This window comes from Muntiacus reevesi, chromosome 3 (assembly GCF_963930625.1).
Source record: "Muntiacus reevesi chromosome 3, mMunRee1.1, whole genome shotgun sequence".
NCBI classification, from domain to species: Eukaryota; Metazoa; Chordata; class Mammalia; order Artiodactyla; family Cervidae; genus Muntiacus; species Muntiacus reevesi.
The window spans coordinates 231,789,295-231,807,948 of NC_089251.1; the positions used below are offsets into that span (position 1 = coordinate 231,789,295).

At 38.6% G+C, this 18,654-nt stretch overlaps 1 protein-coding gene across 1 annotated transcript in view; it reads left to right on the forward strand.

Moving 5' to 3' along the window:
* Positions 1 to 14,567: 14,567 nt before the first annotated feature.
* The window catches only part of GALNT5 (polypeptide N-acetylgalactosaminyltransferase 5), a 104,900-nt gene continuing 100,813 nt past the window's right edge, over positions 14,568 to 18,654 (forward strand). Inside the window, exon 1 of the mRNA XM_065927857.1 lies at positions 14,568 to 14,701. Within this exon, the coding sequence (XP_065783929.1) occupies positions 14,634 to 14,701 (68 nt within the window). The 5' untranslated portion in view covers positions 14,568 to 14,633. The remainder of the gene's footprint in view (positions 14,702 to 18,654) is intronic.

Consider the following 18,654-nt stretch of genomic DNA (forward strand, 5'->3'; position numbering starts at 1 on the left):
TGGAGGAGGAAATGGCAACCCACTCCAGTACTCTTGCCTGGAAAATTCCATGGACGGAAGAGCCAGATAGGCTACAGTCCATGGGGTCACAAAGAGTCGGACATGACTGAGCGACTTCGAGGTCAATGTCAATGTCAATGGATTAATAGAAATAGAGAGACCAGATTAAGAGAAGTAGTAGTCTTGTGTTCTGCAGCAATCAAACCACACTTAGATTCTTTGCTTTAGCTCATTAGAAGAAAAATATCTCTAAACAGGATATCTGCAATGAGACAGACTTTAATTATGAGGGATATAGAAACCTCACTACATCAGGCAAAATAAAAGAACTTGGGAGCATAGTTATAGGAATCACCTTGCATGTGACTATTGAAAGTGTGGTCACACTGAAGGAAAAAACAGACATATTTTATGTTGTTTTACAGTGTGAAATAAGGAAGATCAGATTATGAAGAATATTCCAATAAATAAAAATGAATGGAGTGCCTCATGAAGTTTGTGTTTCAGTCATTGAAAATGACCAAGAAAAGGCTGTAAGGCCATTTTCAAGAGAGTCCTGTACTAGTGCTGGGCTGTACTGGATGATGCGTAAAATTCTTTCCAAAGTGAAAAGTACATGGCATACAGTATCAACAGCACAATCCAGGAAAGAAATAGTAATTGTTTAACAATTAAAAATTTCTCAAAGAAAGGCAATGTCTAGAAAATGAGAAGCCACAGATTGGGAAAAAATGGTTGTCAAAGACATATCTAATAAAGGGTTTTATCCAAAATATACAAGGAACTCTTAAAATGTAACAATGAGAAAATGAACAGCCAGATTTGTAAATGACCCAAAGACCCTAACAGACCCTTCACCAAAAGATATACCGAATACAAGTAAATATTATGAAAAAACACGCCACATCATAAGTCATCAGGGAAATGCAAATTAGAACAAAAATGAGGTATTATTACTTACCTATTACAAAGGCCATAATCCAAAACACTGACAACATTAAATGCTAATAAGGATGTGGAGCAACAGGAACACTCATTGCTGGTAGGAATAGAAAATGGCACAGCCACTTTGGAAGATAGTTTGGTAATTTCTTACAAAACTAAACACACTCTTACTTACCACAAGATTCAGCAGTCACACTTCTTGATCTCTACCCAAAGGAGTTAAAAACATATACTCACAAAATACATGCACACAAATATTTATAGCAGCTTATTCAGAATTGCTAAAACTTGAAAGCAGCAAAGATCTCCTTTAATAGTTAAGCAAATTGTGGTACATCCAGACAGTGGAATAGTATTCAGTGCTAAAAAGAAATGAGCTATATAGCCATGAAAAGGCATGGAGGAACTTTAAATGCATATTGCTAAGTGAAAAAAAGCCAATCTGAAAAGGCTATCTACTGTATAATTTAAACTATATGACATATTGGAAAAGGCAAAATTATAGACAGAGTAAAAAGATCAGTGGTTGCCAGCAACAAGGAGTATATGGCTTACCCAGGTCTCTGCAACCAGATCAAGTATAGTAGCACAATGAGAACACAGTACCGTGAATCAGAAAAGTCTAAAATTTCCTCATTTTAAAGATACCTATTTAAGTCAACCAAATTCAAGTCCATCCACCCATTTCCAAAGCATCTCACAGTTACCAATTTACATTTGCAAGAAGACTAAGATATGGCTTATTTTATATCATGTTCCTCTCAAAATAAGCTCTGTCAACTTGTGGTGTGCTATCTGAGTGGAAATTATCAAGAAGATAGCTATTTCAATAGTTACTGATACTTGCCCATCTGGGAAGATCCACATCACAACAGTTCGCTGATAGACATATTTTGATATAAAACCTAAATTGTGTTTTACCTCTACAGATTTTTTCACCTCACTTTCTTCTTGATTTTATCTCAAGTATTTTGAAAATGTTCCAATTTTGACATCAATCCAATTGCAGAGAACTCTAGCATAAAATGAAGAAAGACACATGAAAAGAACAGCATTAACCATATAAAACATATTCATGCTACATTTAAAGCAGAGAAAACACGCTTACATACCCAAGATATGCAATCTAACATGTGTGACATTCTATTTAATATAGGAATACATTTTTTTTTTAATTTATGCTGGTCAACTAATTACATATTTGCTTTTTCTTTTGGCCACATCACACAGCATGCCAGGATCTCAATGCCCCTAAGAGGAACTGAACCTATGCCCCCTACACGGAGGCAAAGTGACAATGTGGCACAGTGCCCGCCTCGTGGCAGTCCAGTGGTGAGGACTCCATGACTAACCATGGAGCCCCAACCACTGGACAGTCACGGAATTCCCCTACATATTTGCTTTTAACAATAACTAGAATTTAAATGGCATCTAATCACTATATTTTCCGTGTTGAAACAAAAAAGAAATTCTTGTGTATCAACTGAAGTAAACATAGCTATTACATCTATTTTTCTTGATACCTTTATTATAAATGTCTTTTTGCTTTGAACCAATCCATAAATAAAAATAAAGTATTTCTATATGTAGTATTAATAATGCTGCATGATAAAATCACCTCAACACCAATGGCTTAGGATAATAAGTCTTTACTTAGCTTGCAAGTCTTCACATCAGCAGATCAAGTTAAACTGCTGGGCTGCTCTTGGTTGGGCTTACTCACACATCTGGTAGAAAGCTGGCTAAAGTCACAGTAGTGACTAGGTTATTTGTCTTTTATCATTCAGGAAGCTAGCTTGAGCATATTCTAAAGCTGCAAGCAGAGAAGAAAAAAGAAAGGAAACTTGCACATGTTTTTCCAAGACTCTCTCACCTCAAGACGGACACCAACCCACTGGTCAAGGAAGTCAAGCAGCCAATTTCAGAGTCACTGTTCAGGGTATAAGCAATTTGTGTGGGTACAGCATAGCTGGATAAATTGGGGCCATTAATTCCACATAAAACAAATCAAGAACATGTTCTTAAGTACACAGTCTATGCAATCTGTGTACTAACCAATCTAATGGTACGTGTAATAACCAATCTAACAAACGGGTAGATGGATCCCTTCATTTGTGCTAAATGTTTAAATTAAAAACTTAGATGCCATCTATTTACAATATTTTCCTTGACAGAAACTTTAAAATATTTCATATTTATCATTTGCTAATTAGCTTAGTTGTCTACATTTACTCTACTTCTTTATTGTAAAAGTCTTTTCCCTTCAGCTCAGTGAATGAATAAAAATGTAAACACCTTGCTGGTGTGCTGTTGGTTTTGCTGAAGAGCTTCTATTCTTGAATCAAGATGCTGACTCTTTATTTCCATGAGTCAAAATGAAAATTTCAAGCATATCAAATTGTCCACTGTTCATCATTGGATCTTGTGGCAAACACAATGCAACAATTTAAATATGGCTGTGGAAATGGTTACGGCCGAGGACACAGAGAATTATTCATCTTTAGCTCATGCTTTCTGTTCTTTATCTCCTACCCCTCAGGAATATTGGAAGGACCGCTGCTGAAGCTGAAGCTCCAATACTTTGGTCACCTAATGTGAAGAGCTGACTCATTGGAAAAGATCCTGATGCTAGGAAAGATTGAGGCCAGGAGTACAAGGGGGCAACAGAGGATGAAATGATTGGATGGCATCACAGATTCAATGGACATGATTTTGAGCAAACTCCAGGAGCTAGTGAAAGACAGAGAAGCCTTGTGTGCTGCAGTCTATGGAGTCGCAAAGAATCAACACTTTAGCTACTGAATAACAAACTCAGGAATAAGATTGATCACCATTAACTGACCATATCTGAAAGAATTAGCAGTCATAAGCCCCTCCCCCTTTACCAAATACTTTTTAAAAAATAATTTTTAAAAAATTTAAGAATAAACAATCCAAGTAACTTTTGTTATCTACTAAACCATAATTTTTAAGGGTTCACACAAACCAGTACCTCCTCAAACTTCTGAAGCCATTGAACAGGTTATATTACAAAAAGTAGGCAAAAACTACTAAAGGTCTTTTTTTTTTCACCTTCAAAGTGGTTCTTCAGAGAAGATTCCCAGTAATAGATAGAAACCAAAAGACTATTTCATGTGAAATTTCCCTTTTGCTTTATTTTCCTGCATTCAAAAGAACACTCATACATTGGCATGAATATCATTTGTCTCATTATAAACAAGTATCCAAACAAATGATCACATTTTAAAACAACAAAGTGTGTACAAAAATCAGTCTTCTGGAAAATGTTTAGAAGAGAGTGTGGATTTTTCCATTTACAGAAGCCTTATTGTTTATTCCTCGCCACATCTGCTGTTCATTTGAGTGACTTCCCAACAATTCAGTGAATAAAGGTGCCAAAATGTTGCTACTAGTAATTCTCAAGAATCTTCTTTCTTTGCTTTGAATAAAAGGTCTTCAAATACATAGAAAAGTATTTAGTTTCATGTGGACCAGGATTCTTGACTACAAATCCTTAGTTTTGGTGAACCTATTTTGTGAAAATATGATGCATTGACATTTAGGGGGGGTTTAAATACAGTACAGTGTTTAGTTTGTACTGTCAGATCAGCTAAACCCAGGAAATGAGGGCCAGTTCAACCTGGGTGTCACCGAGATTGCTATGGAATCTTAGCAACTTCTCTAAGTCCTAGTTTTCTCATCTGCCTATAATTTTTATAACCATGATTGTGACATGAATGTCTCAAGGAAGCTTACTGAAAAAAAGAAGGCAGGAAAGAAGAGATGGAGAGACGGAAGGAGAGAGGGAGAGAGAGAGAACGAAGGTAAGAAAGAAAAAGTTTGTAGAAAATCATTCAGTAAAAGACAGTATTTTGTAACACAAATCCCCATCTCTCTCCGTAAATGTAGATTTTTGCATTTTGATTTTCCTGAAAAGAGGCACGCCTATATTTGTAGAATAAACAACGACAAAACTTCCCTAGTTTCGGGGCTGAAAATATGAAAGTGATGATGTTTTTGTCCCACTGGCGCAGATGCTTTAAAAGAACCTCCTACTTCTTAATCCCTCTCTCCCTATTCTTGCCAAGCTCTCTGGAAATCTGAGTCTTGGACACCCTCCAATCCCACGTCTCATCCATCTGCTTGCCCCAGAGGAAGACATTCCGCAGGCTCTTTCCTTCACTCTATGAATGATTCATGTGTTAAAATCTTAAATACTAGCCGAACCATGAACCTAATAGCTTGAAAACCTGATCTGACGTCAAGGAAATGTGTCTTAGGTCCATGCTTCTAAAATTGGTTGTTGATCTTTGTTCCATCCAGAATCAGAAATTCCTGTATTAGGCAAGCAGAAGGCACGAAATTTTTTCCCTGAGATTCACATTTCTGATGTGAACATCAACTCTGCTATCAAAGTGTGGCAGTGGGCTTTTGTTGACCACAATATATTTATGTTTATGCTAGGAAAAATAAGTGGTAAATTAATTCAATTATTTTTCTCCAAGAAAAATAAACCATACTGAAAAATCACTTTCACTATGTATAGCAAAATTACAAATTAAAACACATCTAGGGAGAGTTGATAACTAAAAAGAGAAGACAAGTAAGAATGATCCAACTAGAGTGTATGTCCAGTAAAAGGAGGCTGCCTAATTTAGTAGCAGGTCAATGATTTTTCTCTGGACACATGGAACTAGAGATCCCAGAACTTCCAGAACTTGAATAGAAGCCAGTAATCTTTATGCTTATTTGAAATCTCTCAAGTTTAAATTTTGGCTATTAATTGAGGCAAATGTGAAGACTTTATGGGCTTCCCTGGTGGCTCAATGATGAAGAATCTGTCTGCAATGCAGAAGACCCAGGATCAATCCCTGGGTCGGAGAGATCCCCTGGAGGAGGAAAGAGCAGCCCACTCCAGTATAGGCCAAAGTCCAGTGAAGACTGTATAAGCCAAACATACACATCTGTAGGGCAGATTTGACCTGTTCTGCCAAGCAGCCTTTGACCTATAGCTTAATTTCTGTTATTTTATTTCAAAAGTGTTTTAAATGTTGCATTGTTTTTTAGTCGCTAAATTGTATCCGACCCTTTTGCAACCCCACAGACTTAGTCTCCCAGACTCCTCTGTCCGTGGGATTTTCCAGGCAAGAATATTAGAATGGGTTGCCATTTCCTTCTGCGCGGGATCTTCCAGACCGAGGGATCAATCCCACATCTCCTGTATTGCAGGTGGATACTTAACTGCTGAACCACCGGGGAAAACCTTAAACATTATAGGGAAAAAATTAAACAGAGCCCAGATTCTTTAAATCATCAGTAAAACTCTGTTGCAAGACTATAAAATGGTGAGAATAGAAAACATTTACTTTGTGGAACAAGGAGAGAGTACAGGTCTTCTGTGATGGTTATGAGTTAATATCTTGGCTTCACCATCTGCTGGCTGAGGCAACAAGAGAATGTGACCTAAACTCTCTAAACTTGTTTGCAAAATGGTGATAATAATACTTACTTCACGCAGCAGTTGTAAGAAGAGAATGTGTTGTTTACACGAATCTCACAGTCATAGAGTTCCTAAGACACAGTAAGAACTTAGTAAGTGCTACCTACATTCTTGTTAGTGGGCTTCTCGGGTGACTCAGCGATAAAGAATCCACCTGTCAATGGAGGAGACAAGGGTTTGATCCTTGGGTCAGAAAGATACCGTAGAGGAGGAAATAGCAACCCTGTCCAGTATTTTTGCCTGGAGAATCCCATAGACAGAGAAGCCTGGTGGGCTACAGTCCAGAGGCTTGCAAAGAGTCAGACACAACTAGGCATGCACACATTCTTATTAGTACAATTTTCATGATCACTTTGATAATAAACCTATATAGGTTATTTAGGAAACTAATTATATTAGCTAATATTTGTTGAGTCCTTACCAAATAACAGGCACAATTCTAAAATACATCTAGTCGTTAAAGCAATCCTACAAGGTAAGTTCTATTTTTAACTATACATAAGAAAACAGGCCCAGTTTGACTGATTAACATACTCTTGTGTTTGTGTTCAGTCACTTCAGTTGTCTCCTACTCTTTGCAAACCCAAGGACTATAGCCTGCCAGGCTACTCAGTCCATGGGATTCTCCAGGCAAGAACACTGGAGTGGGTTGCCAAGCCCTCCTCCAGGAGATCTTCCTGACCCAGGGATCAAACCTGTGTCTCTTGCATTGGCAGGTGGACTCTTTACCCACTGAGCCACCGGGAAGCCTGATTAATCCCAAGATTTCACAAATAATAAAGTGAAAGTTGGAGGCTGAGCAGAATTTAAACAAAGGTGCCTGCCTCCAGCATCCAAAGTCTTCCCCATTACACTAAATTTAAAAGTACGCTATATTCAAATTAATCTTTGAAATTGTTCCAAGCTATAAAGGTCTTGGAATTTGGAAAGGCATTTCAAGAAAGAGTAAATAAGGCTCCTTCTGACTACAAAAGACCACCCCAAGCAATTCAGTGTAAATGTTTCTCTTTTAAACTTGGAAGAAAAATCCAAATTTACTCTGAACTGTGCATAATAACCTGGGGAAGTAAGATAAATATCTCTCCTTTGTATGCATGTATATAACTCTAAAACTCTTGCCTTGATGCAAATTGAATCATTCTTTATGAGGAAGTTGTAATTAGTTAATAGAATTCTTTGATAATAGTTATGCACAATTAGTTTTATTTAGAAAAAGCACAGGGGCCTGCAAAAAGTATACATTATATATTTACTAAAGGCAGAAAAAAAATGTCTCTTTCACTTAAGTCCACATCATTTATCATTTTGAAAAACTTCAGGTATTGAAAATCTAACCGTCTTCCATTTCCTCTTTTTTCTGTCAGAAATTCGATTTTGTTCAGCTTCCCACTCCTTCTTATCATGAAAGGGAAGATGAGTTCCTTCCCAGCTCCAGAAAGGGATCCTGGAGATCCCAGAAATTGATTTCTTCTAGAGTTTCCTACTGATTTAGACTTAGGCACACGACCTGAGTGGGCCGAGTCAGACGAAAAGCAAAGACTTGCATTCCATGCCTGATGTAAAGAGTTGCCTCTGGCTCAGCTTGCCGAGAGCAAGACTCATAGACTTAACTGATACAGGGAATTATTTTCCCCTTGCCACCACAAACAGAACCAGACTTAAAAGAAGACTAGTGCTTAAGATGGCAGAGAAGTTCAGAAAGAACTGAAGTTTTTCATGAAACTATTAATTCATTAGAGTTCACTGTTAAATTTTGTGCGATAATACATGCGTGCTAAATTGTTTCAATTGTGTCTGATTCTTTGTGACCCCATGGACTGTAACCCACCAGGCTTTCCTCTGCCCATGGGATTCTCCAGGCAAGGTTACTGGAGTGGGTTGCCACGCCCTCCTCCAGGGGACCTTCCAACCCAGGGATGAACCCACCTCTCCTACGTCTCCTGCTCTGGCAGGCAGGTTCTTTATCACTAGCGCCACCTGGCAAGCCCTGAGAATAAATAAGCTTCTTATTATCAGAGGCTTTTGTTACTTATAGTGAAAACCATTCTACCTGATAAGCCATTGCTTTCACATACTATATGGTTAAGGAATATTTTAAATAATTCAATATAGTTGATTCAGTATAGTAGCTCTGCCATATGGAAAGCCAAAGAATTCAGATTCTGTGTCTATGGTTCAGTAACAACCACCTTTCTCATGGTCAGTTGTAGTCACAGAACCTAAGAGGAGCTTAAACAGCCTCTGCAAAGTTACGTTACTAACTTTTAACATTTAGCCAGTGCTGGGAAATTTCTCTCCTTTCAAACTGATGTGCCCACAATTGTAGCTGATATCTAATTCCCTTTGAAGCAAAAATATTTATTTCTGTTAATTAGTAAGTTCCATGAGATCAGAAATCACATTTGTAAATATATGTCAAATGCAATTAATGTTTTCTCTTTCCGTTCAAATTAGAAATGAAGTTTTCTTAGTCTCATACAAAATAAAGAGATATCAAACCAGAAATTTATTAATAATTATGTCTTAGTTTAATCCATGGTTCTCAACTTTAATGGAACAGTAAAATTATCTCTGGAGCTTTTAAAGAATATCTATGCCTTCCTTCCATCCCCAGAAATTTATTTTTTGTTGGTCTGAGACAGGTCTTAGATATATGGATTTGATTAAAGCTTCTAGGTGATTTTAACAGCAGTTCAGGTTATAATGCAGTAGTTTAAATTATCTAAATAGAAGTGTCCAAGCTATATCACTATTTCTTCTTCAGATGAAACTTCATCAGTGTCTCCATGTAAGTACAATACATTTCTACATTATATATTTTTCAAAAGTCTCAAATAATTCTTGGCATAACCACATCATTTTCAAGCAATTAGTTATAGCATCTGAGGTATTACAGTATTATTTAAGCACTAAAGCTTTCTTTTTTCTATATTGAAAACATAGAAGAAATCCAGAGCAGATTTCGTGAAGATTTTCTTGTATATAACTATGTGAGTCATAAAAGAAATGCTTTGCTCATATTCCTGAAGAAAATTCAGAAAAACACTTTCAATGTAAATAAATGACTCAAAGAAGTTAAAGTGCAGATTGACTTTCCAGAGCACTTCTTCCAGTGTTTCCCGAAGTGTGATCTTCAGCCCACCTGTGCTAAAGTTGCTACAGTCATGTCCAACTATTTGTGACCCAATGACTGTGGCCTGCCACGTTCCGCTGTCTTTGGGACACTCCAGGCAAGACTACTGGAGCGGGTTACCAGATTTTCCTGATCCAGGAATTGAACCCATGTCTCCAGCATTTCCGGCATTGGCAGGTAATTCTTTATCATTAGAGTCACCAACCCACATATATCAGGTGCATATATCAGATTCCAAAGTCCCATCCCTGATCTACTGCATCAGAATCTCCTAGGCTGGAGCCTAATAAAGACATTTCAAATCAAACCACATGATTCTAACATACACTAATGAACTCCAATCTTGGGAATCAAAAATAATGCCATCCAGTCAGATTCACTATTCAAGAAATTGTTGAAATCTTTCTCTTTTTAAATCATAATTGCTTTTGACCCATTGAGATTCTTACACTTGATTAGGGTGTAAAATCCTTTAAACTTCCCATGATCTTTGCTGATAGCTTGACAGGAATTCAGATTACCTTCTCTTAGTGATATCCTCTATATTTAACTATATTTACTACAATATGAGAACACTACACACGTATTTTTAGATTAGTACCTAGGAAGGCAGTCATTTCCAAAAGACACAAAAATGTTCAGATCCTAAAGATTTACATTTGTCTCTTCAGAATGTATAATATACGTATAGACTTTCAAAAAGCATTAAAAACTTGTCAAAGTCCTTACCATGACAAAATTGACTTTTCCAAAATAAGCATTGATATTGACACTTTTCAACTTATAAAGCACTGTGTAAGTCATTTCACAACACCCAAGAAGTAGATGCTAGTTTTAGATTGGTGACATGACTTATCTCAAACCATGTAGCCGGTGTGTATCAGAGTTAGAGACCTACAAATTCCTGCTTCGTAATGGCTACCAACTCAAAAGTATTTCTCTAATCTTTTGCCCAGTAGCCAAGGATTCATTCTGTTCCCACTCAGAGTTTGCCTTCTCCTCAGTTCAGTTCAGTTCAGTTCAGTCACTCAGTTGTGTCCGACTCTTTGCGACCCCATGAACTGCAGCACTCCAGACCTCCCTGTTCATCACCAACTCCCAGAGTCTACCCAAACTCATGTCCATTGAGCCGGTAGTACCATCCAGCCATCTCATCCTCTGTCATCCCCTTCTCTTCCTTCCCTCAATCTTTCCCAGCATCAGGGTCTTTTCAAATGAGTCAGCTCTTCGCATCAGGTGGCCAAAGTATTGGAGTTTCAGCTTCAATATCAGTCCTTCCATTGAACACTCAGCACTGATCTCCTTTAGGATGGGCTGGTTGGATCTCCTTGCTGTCCAAGGGATGCTCAAGAGTCTTCTCCAACACCACAGCTCAAAAGCATCAATTCTTCAGCAGTCAGCTTTCTTTATAGTCCAACTCTCACATCCATACATGACTACTGGAAAAACCATAGCCTTGACTAGATGGACCTTTGTTGGCAAAGTAATGTCTCTGCTTTTTAATATGCTGTCTAGGCTGGTCATAACTTTCCTTTCAAGGAGAAAGCGTCTTTTAATTTCATGACTGCAGTCACCATCTGCAGTGATTTTGGAGCCCAGACTTTTCATCAAAGGTCTCTTGTTACCACACGATGCTTCCTGTATAGCAAAGATAAAAGAGATCATCCTTGGACCTAGTAGATCACTGGTGATCTCCCTAAGCACTTGCTCTTTTCTGTCGCTACGTTATCACCAAAGGCCTGTTTTTGACCCCAATTATCAGGAATTCCTTAGCATACTTTTGCACGGTTGGACTGCTTCACCCTATGTAAGGCATCATCAGCCAAGAGGGCACCATAGGAGTAGGAAACCTAGCCCAGGCCCCTCTTAGCTAACTTTGACTCAAACTAAGATACAAACATCTGTTGGTAATTGATATGCCTACAGAGGGGCACCTTTTAAAAAATGTGTTTGTCAGAGGGAAGTACCTTCTACTGATTTGTGTTAGAACACTGTATCTGCCTGTAGAGATGTATGTACATAGTCCGAGTGTAGGGGAAGGCTGGTGCTTTATAAGGTTAAATTTTGTTTTCTTTTGTCTTCCAGGGACAGTTCTATAGTTTGTGGAGAACTGAAATTCACAAAGAAACATCCAGTTCCTTATGTGTTGCCCAGTCCAAGCTTCTGATGTAATTGCTCCTTCATTCACTAAATTTCACATTGAAAGTGAAAGCTTTAGTCGCTTAGTCATTAAGGATAATGAAATTACCCTTTACCCAACTTTACACAACCATAAAACTGGGTTTGCAGCTACCACTGAAGAGTTGGTGAATGCTATAAGAGCCATGGATAAAAACAGGCATTAAAAAAAATCTATGTAATAATAGGAAGTCCAGGGTTCAGTGTTCTCAGACCTCAGTGTTGCATAAGACTCACCTGGGTAGCTTGTGAAAAATGCTGATTCCTGATTCCATTCCAGCTCTCCTGATTTGGATCTGGGGTAGGGCCAGCTCTATCTCCAGGATTCTATGAAGTGTAGGGCTTAGGGGAGGCCATCTGGTTGGAAGAGGAAGCTGGGAGCTTTGCCACGAGGCTATGTTTGCAAAGCAAGCACACTCTTTTTAACTTAGTGTGTATGTTACAGAGCAATATCGATATTAAAGTTTCCCAAATACACTTCTAGTCACACTTTACATAAGAATGATTAAATTGGCCATATTAAAAATAATATTTGAATGGAGGGAGCTGATGGAGATCAAGGCAGCCACAGCCGAAGGTACTAGCAATGAATGGAGCCCAGGCATCTGAGTAGAGCCCAGGCATCTGCCTTTCTAGTCATCACCATGGAAGAGTCTTGTTTATTGATTAATTCATTCAACAAAATATTTACTGAATTACCAGTATGTACCAGGTATTGTTCTAGGTAAATTACTGGGATATAGTGATAAAAGTAATTAATAATAATGATTACTAAAAGTCCTTCCTTATGGATTATATTTTAATCAGGGAAACTAGGCAATAAACAATAAATATAAAATGTCAGATATTGCATGGTATATTAAAAGATATTTCTCATCTTTGAGAAACCTTAGCAAGTAACACATTTCTCAGTGAGACACCCCACCTCCTCATATATATACTTAGATCATTACTAGAGCATTTCCCTAGGAGGCCAAATTACTAGAACTACAGGCAAACAAAATGTGTCTCCCCAAGCTTCAAAATGACAAATACTAAGTGTGTGTGGTTTTGGAGGGGAGCATATGTGTGGGGGCGATAGGTGTAAGCTTGAACACCTTGTGGCGAACTATCAAATCTTACCTATATCTCTTTAGATTACAAATCCCACACCCTTTGCACTATACAATGCTGCCTTTCCAAGAAGTGAAGCAAGCCTTGTGGAATATTTGAAGGGACAATTATGAACTGAAGCAGTCCCAAGCCTAAACATTTATGCAGTTAACAATCACACACATACAATTGATGTAAGTATAAAGTAGCTCAATAATTCCTTTTTCTACAAAAAAAAAAGATGCGAAATTCATTTAGAAAGTTAAAGAGAAATCAATTGACTTTATACTAATTTCCTTAAATTAATCAGACCAAATGTCAGGACAATGTCATTTAAAGCCCTTTAATGATTTTAAAACAAATGGTCCCTGTAGCATGAAAAGAGTTAAACTAACATTGCTAAAATTAATTTAATTTCTTTGGAATTGAAATATTAAATGAACCCATTCGATCCCATTTACTTTTCAAATAGCGCCAGAAAATACCTGAGGACCTCTCAGCAAAAAATCTAACAGGATCCTTCAGTCTGTTCATCAGTTCAGTGGAACTGTAATTGTATGGGAATTTGGTCGTCAGTCAGTTCTATTTGGTACATAGGAAAGAGTCTATTATCACTATGTATGTCTCTCTACAACCTTCCTTTGTGAAAATTCCAGGCTCAATTTATCAACAGCAGAAACTTACTTAGCACGGTTGTGTATTCTATATATATTTTTTCCAACGTTAATGTGAGTCATCATAGCATATCTCCTTAACCATATGTGCTAGAGCTAAGGACAGACAGTTATTTTAATATTCCTGGCCTAGAATCCTTCCCACAACAAACACATTTGATGCTCATACATGGTCCCCTTCTTGCCGACACTCACGCCTGTCAAAATGGCATGGTGCCTACTCAACATATGGACTGCTAGCTTTTCGCACTGGGGCACAGTTGCCAAGGAAAGATGGGTTAAGCTGGGCGCCCTGTGCAGCAAAGCAGGTGGCAGCTCTCCCGTCCTCTGTCATGTAGCTGCAACTGCTCTAGCCACATGCCGCTCTCTAACCCCTCTTTCACGGTGAGGAGAAAAGGAGAGGGATCTTGAACAGTAGCAACCTCTTTCAGACAATTTCTACTTACTGCCTTTGGTCTCACTACCTTTTATTCAAAGTGAGGAGTCTCTCCTCTGCCAAAAACATGCTAAAATTTCAAAATCATTTGGAAGCACAAAGTTGTAAGAAAACTTGATAGCCAGCAAAGGCTCTAAGTAGATGTGTGTGCATGTATGCAGGCTCACACACACACACACACACACACACACACACACAGGAAATGTGTGTGCTTTCTTTCCCCCCTGTTTTTCATTTTCCACCTAGAAGAGAACAGAGCTGGGCAGCAATAGCATCACTAAATATTAAAGAAAGAACTGGGCGATTGTTTAAGTCTTGCACAAATAGAGCCTATCTAATTACGTTAATCCAGTGAATCATTTCCTCCTGAACCAGACTACATCCTGTTTGGTTTGCAATTTTTGTTTTAAAATTTCCAAATCAATTTTTATTTGTCCAAATGAGTTTGTCTTGGCAAAAACAGAAAAGTATCAAGTTTCCCCAAACAAAGGCTTTTCCTTCATGTGCCTTCGTCATTCCACAGGAAACCCAAATAAGGTATTTGATCTGAGCCCGACTTCTGAGGCCAGAGACCACAGGAACTTTTACCAGACAAGTCCATCTGGACTTAAAGATACCCGATTTAAATTGTAGCCTGGAGTTGGTGGCCATGGATTAGCCAATTAATAATCTTTAATGACTATTCTAATGTCAGGCACTTTTATAGGAACGATTTCATCTGTCCGTGTCCACATCTCTGCAAGGTAGGAGTCATTTTTTCCATTTTAGAGATGTATAGAAATCTGATCGATATTCTCTACATGGAAGCTGTTCGGCACTGTTCTCTAATAATAAAAATAGCCAACATTCATTAAAGTCTTACTGTGCACTGTTCTAGAAACCTTCTGTATATCAGCTCATCTACAAAGTTATGAAGTAATCCCTGTCAATGTCCATAATTTATAGATGAGGAAAAGACAGCAGTAAGAAGTTAACTGATTTATGCAAGGTTACAGCTAGTAAGCGGTGATGCCAGATTTCAAATTCAGTTAGTATTACTCTGGAATTATCGTTCTTAACCACTGCTCTAATTGTATTGGTGATACTAATATACATTCCTGACCATTCTTTAGTTTTGTGCCTTGTTAATATTTTAAGGTCTAAGGCTAATGTTTCCTTTCTTTAAAGTATAGATTTAATCTTGCTTCTCCGATCAGAACCTCCTATGGCTCTGTATCCCCCCCCAAAATAAAATCCAGATTGGCACCTTGGCATTCACAGGACTTCAAATATACCCTGGGCCCTCTGACACCCTCCACAATGAATTTTCCAATTTGGCTATATATGCTTTATTCTTGACAATTTTACACATTTACTCATGGGATTTGTTTTGTTCCTTAATCCAAGATGTCCTTGCTATTCCTCTCTATCCATGCAAAGCCTACTTTTCAAACCCTTTCAGGTTCACTTCCACGCTGAGTACCTCCCCTGTCCCTTCAGCCCACAGCAATTTCTCCAACCACTAACTGTCTGGGTTACTGGCCAATGGACCACTTATTCAGAATGCTTAGCCACAATGTCATCACAAGGCTAGCTCAGAATATTCATCACATACCACGTACTGTTTTTAGGTGTATATATGCAATCTCCCCAATTAGTACAAGGACTCTTCGAGGAGACGACTCATGTCTTGTATCTTAACAGTATGTTATAACGCCTACCATATCTCTTAAGTAACCTCCATTTTGATCAGTTTCCAATAATTCTTTTTTCTTTTGTCATTAGTATATTTTGTACTCCTTGTGAGTGACTCTTAAGACTGCAGACATGTAAGGTCCCATTACAGAGTTGGATGTGATTACCTTACAAAAGGTTGCCTTCTAACCAGTACCATTTGCATCACTGTGAAAGGTCAGTACCCACGTGAAGATAAAAGAATTCCATCACAATAAAAGATCTCTCAAAGGTGAATTCCTCCCAAACGTTTTGTTTTACAGAAGATGAAAAGTTGCTTTAATTTCTTAAGAGTTCAGTAACTTATGCCGGGAAATGGAAGACCATTATTAAACTTATTTCATCTTTTAATATTATAGTGCCTGTCATTTGCATGAATAAATACATCACCAAAAATGAAAACTTGCATTATTTTAAGCAGTTAAGATTGCACATTCAATGTTCAACTTTTAATAGCCAATTGTTGCTTAGAATCAATCTAAAAGTTGACTCAGTCATGTGTGAGTAAATGTTAGTGGTATTCCTGGACTGGCTTTTCTGCAATCCTGCCAAGAGTCCAGAAAATTGACTAGTTGACTTCTCAAGTCTGTTTCAACTGATTCTGGGAATCCAGGATTCTTTGCCTGTCTACCCGTTTCTGGTTAAAGGCAACCACTTTGGTCTCATTCTCTCTCAAACACTTTGGAAGGTCTCCAAGTGTAAAATGGTACAACATATGTAGCCTGCAAGCAGGGCAGGCATAAGAAACACCATAAGGATACACTGAAGCAAACTTCAAGCTGTGGGATGCTGGGAAACAATCACAGGCAATACACCAACTTGGCATAAAACAATCAGAGAATGAGGTGGCTCTTTTTGAGCAAAAGCATAATACTGGCTAAGATGCAAAGAAGACCACACAGATAGAAATATTGTACTGAGCCATCCATCCTGCCAGTTAAGGGTAATCTTTGGAGGTACTCAATGCCAAAGGCTGATGGTCATTCTTTCTTTCCATTGGCATTCACATGCCTGAAAACACTGCCCCAAGAGCAGCCTTTTTGACTATAACCACACATCCCTCCAACTAAATGAAACTTGTTCTCCTTTTTCAAGCTTTTTCCCTCTAGTAAATTTCTACTCATCCTTAAGAATGTAGCTCAAAAGCCAATCCCTCAGTAACTCCTGTCTACCCTCAGAAGAGTTAAAGCTCTGTATTCTGCAGTCTTTCAATATTTTATGTCATTTCATTTATTTCAATAGCATGTTAGGGCTTCCCAGGTCATGCTGTGATAAAGTATCCACCTGCCAATGCAGGAGACACAATAGATGCGATTCCTGGGTCAGGAGGATCTCCTGGAGGAGGAAATGGCAACCCACTCCAGTATTCTTGCCTGGAAAATCCTATGGACAGAGGAGCCTGGTGGGCTATAGTCCGTGGAATCACAAAAAGTCAGATGCAACTGAGCATGCACACATATCATTATGCAGTTTTTACTTATATGCTATATTTATATACTTATGCTATATTTATTGATGGACCTATCTTCTTGGATATACTGCACACTCCTTTAGAGCAGAATTCATGTCATTTTTCTCTATCATATCCCAGATAACCACTATGATAACTTGCACACAGAAAATACTGCCTAAATATTATTAGATGAACAAAGGAAATTACTTATTTTTCCATTCGTCATTTATTCAGTCAATAAATATTCGTCAAGTGCCTCCTCTGTGTGTCACTCCAGATAATAAAGACAGCAGCGAGTAAGAAGCACACACTCTTCCACCCTTGAGATTATATTATATTGGAAGAAGACAGAAAATATATATGAAAAATAGGAAGATGTTGATATTATATCACAATAAATACTGAGAGAAACAAAACAAGTAATGGGATAAGGAATTTAGAGAAAGGTTGTAACTTAAATAGGTTGATTAGAAGTGACTCACAGAGAGTATGTCATTTAGGTAAAAACTCAAGGAGATGAGGGATGGGGTCGTAAGAATATTAGAGAAAAGCAAAGCATAGAGGAAAGCATATGTGCAAAGGCCCTGGGGCAGGAAGCTTTATAAGCTCTTAATGTCTGTAAATCGTTCCTAGGATATGTATTCAGTCGCTTCAGTCATTGTCCGACTCTGCAACCCTATGGACTTTGCCCACCATGCTCCTCTCTCAATGGGACTTCCCAGGCAAGAATACTGGAGTGGCTTGCCATTTCGTTCTCCAGTGGATCTTCCCAACCCAGCAATCAAACACTCGGCTCCCGCAGCTCCTGCACTGCAGGCAAATTTTTTACCACTGAGCCACCATATACAAAGACTTGATCTAAAAGAGACTCAAACAAGAAAAATATTGGCATAATTTCGAATAAAGTCTCAAGAAATTCTGTGATTACATTTAAGGTAATTGTTAGAAAACGCCGCGGGAAGAAAGAGCCACCTCTAAGGACCGGTGGTAAAAGGCCTTTATTGGGCGGGCGCTCTCGGGCAGATCTCCCGGGGAGGGGCGGGTGAGCGAGGAGACAAAGGGAGTCTGCGAGGAAGGAGAGGTGGGGAGAGGTTTTATAGCCCGGGCCGGCGCCCAGGCCAGGTCTTTCTATATAAGGAAGAAAGCGCGGGCTACAGCGGCGGTGGGTGTCCAAGGGCTCTGTGTCGGTTCCTGATCGGACCAGACTGCAGGGGGGTCGGTCCCCGGAAGTTTAGCCAGCCTCCGGAACTTGTCTGCGGCACTTTTCCCGGGGCATGCCTCAACATACCCGACCTTTCAGTAATACAATTCCTAAGCATTTTCTATTTACCAATTTGGTCAAATCTAAATTCTGTGTTGCCTGGGTAAATGCAACAATCTCTCTCATGGCTGATACATGTATTCATAGTGGGGAGAATTTCTTTAACCTCAATCAGACCAAATAGGGAAGCCCTAGTTTTCTTCTCAGACAGACCTATCTCTGAACCAGTCTTCAGCATGATTTGGCTAATAGGACCCTTTCCAGGTCAT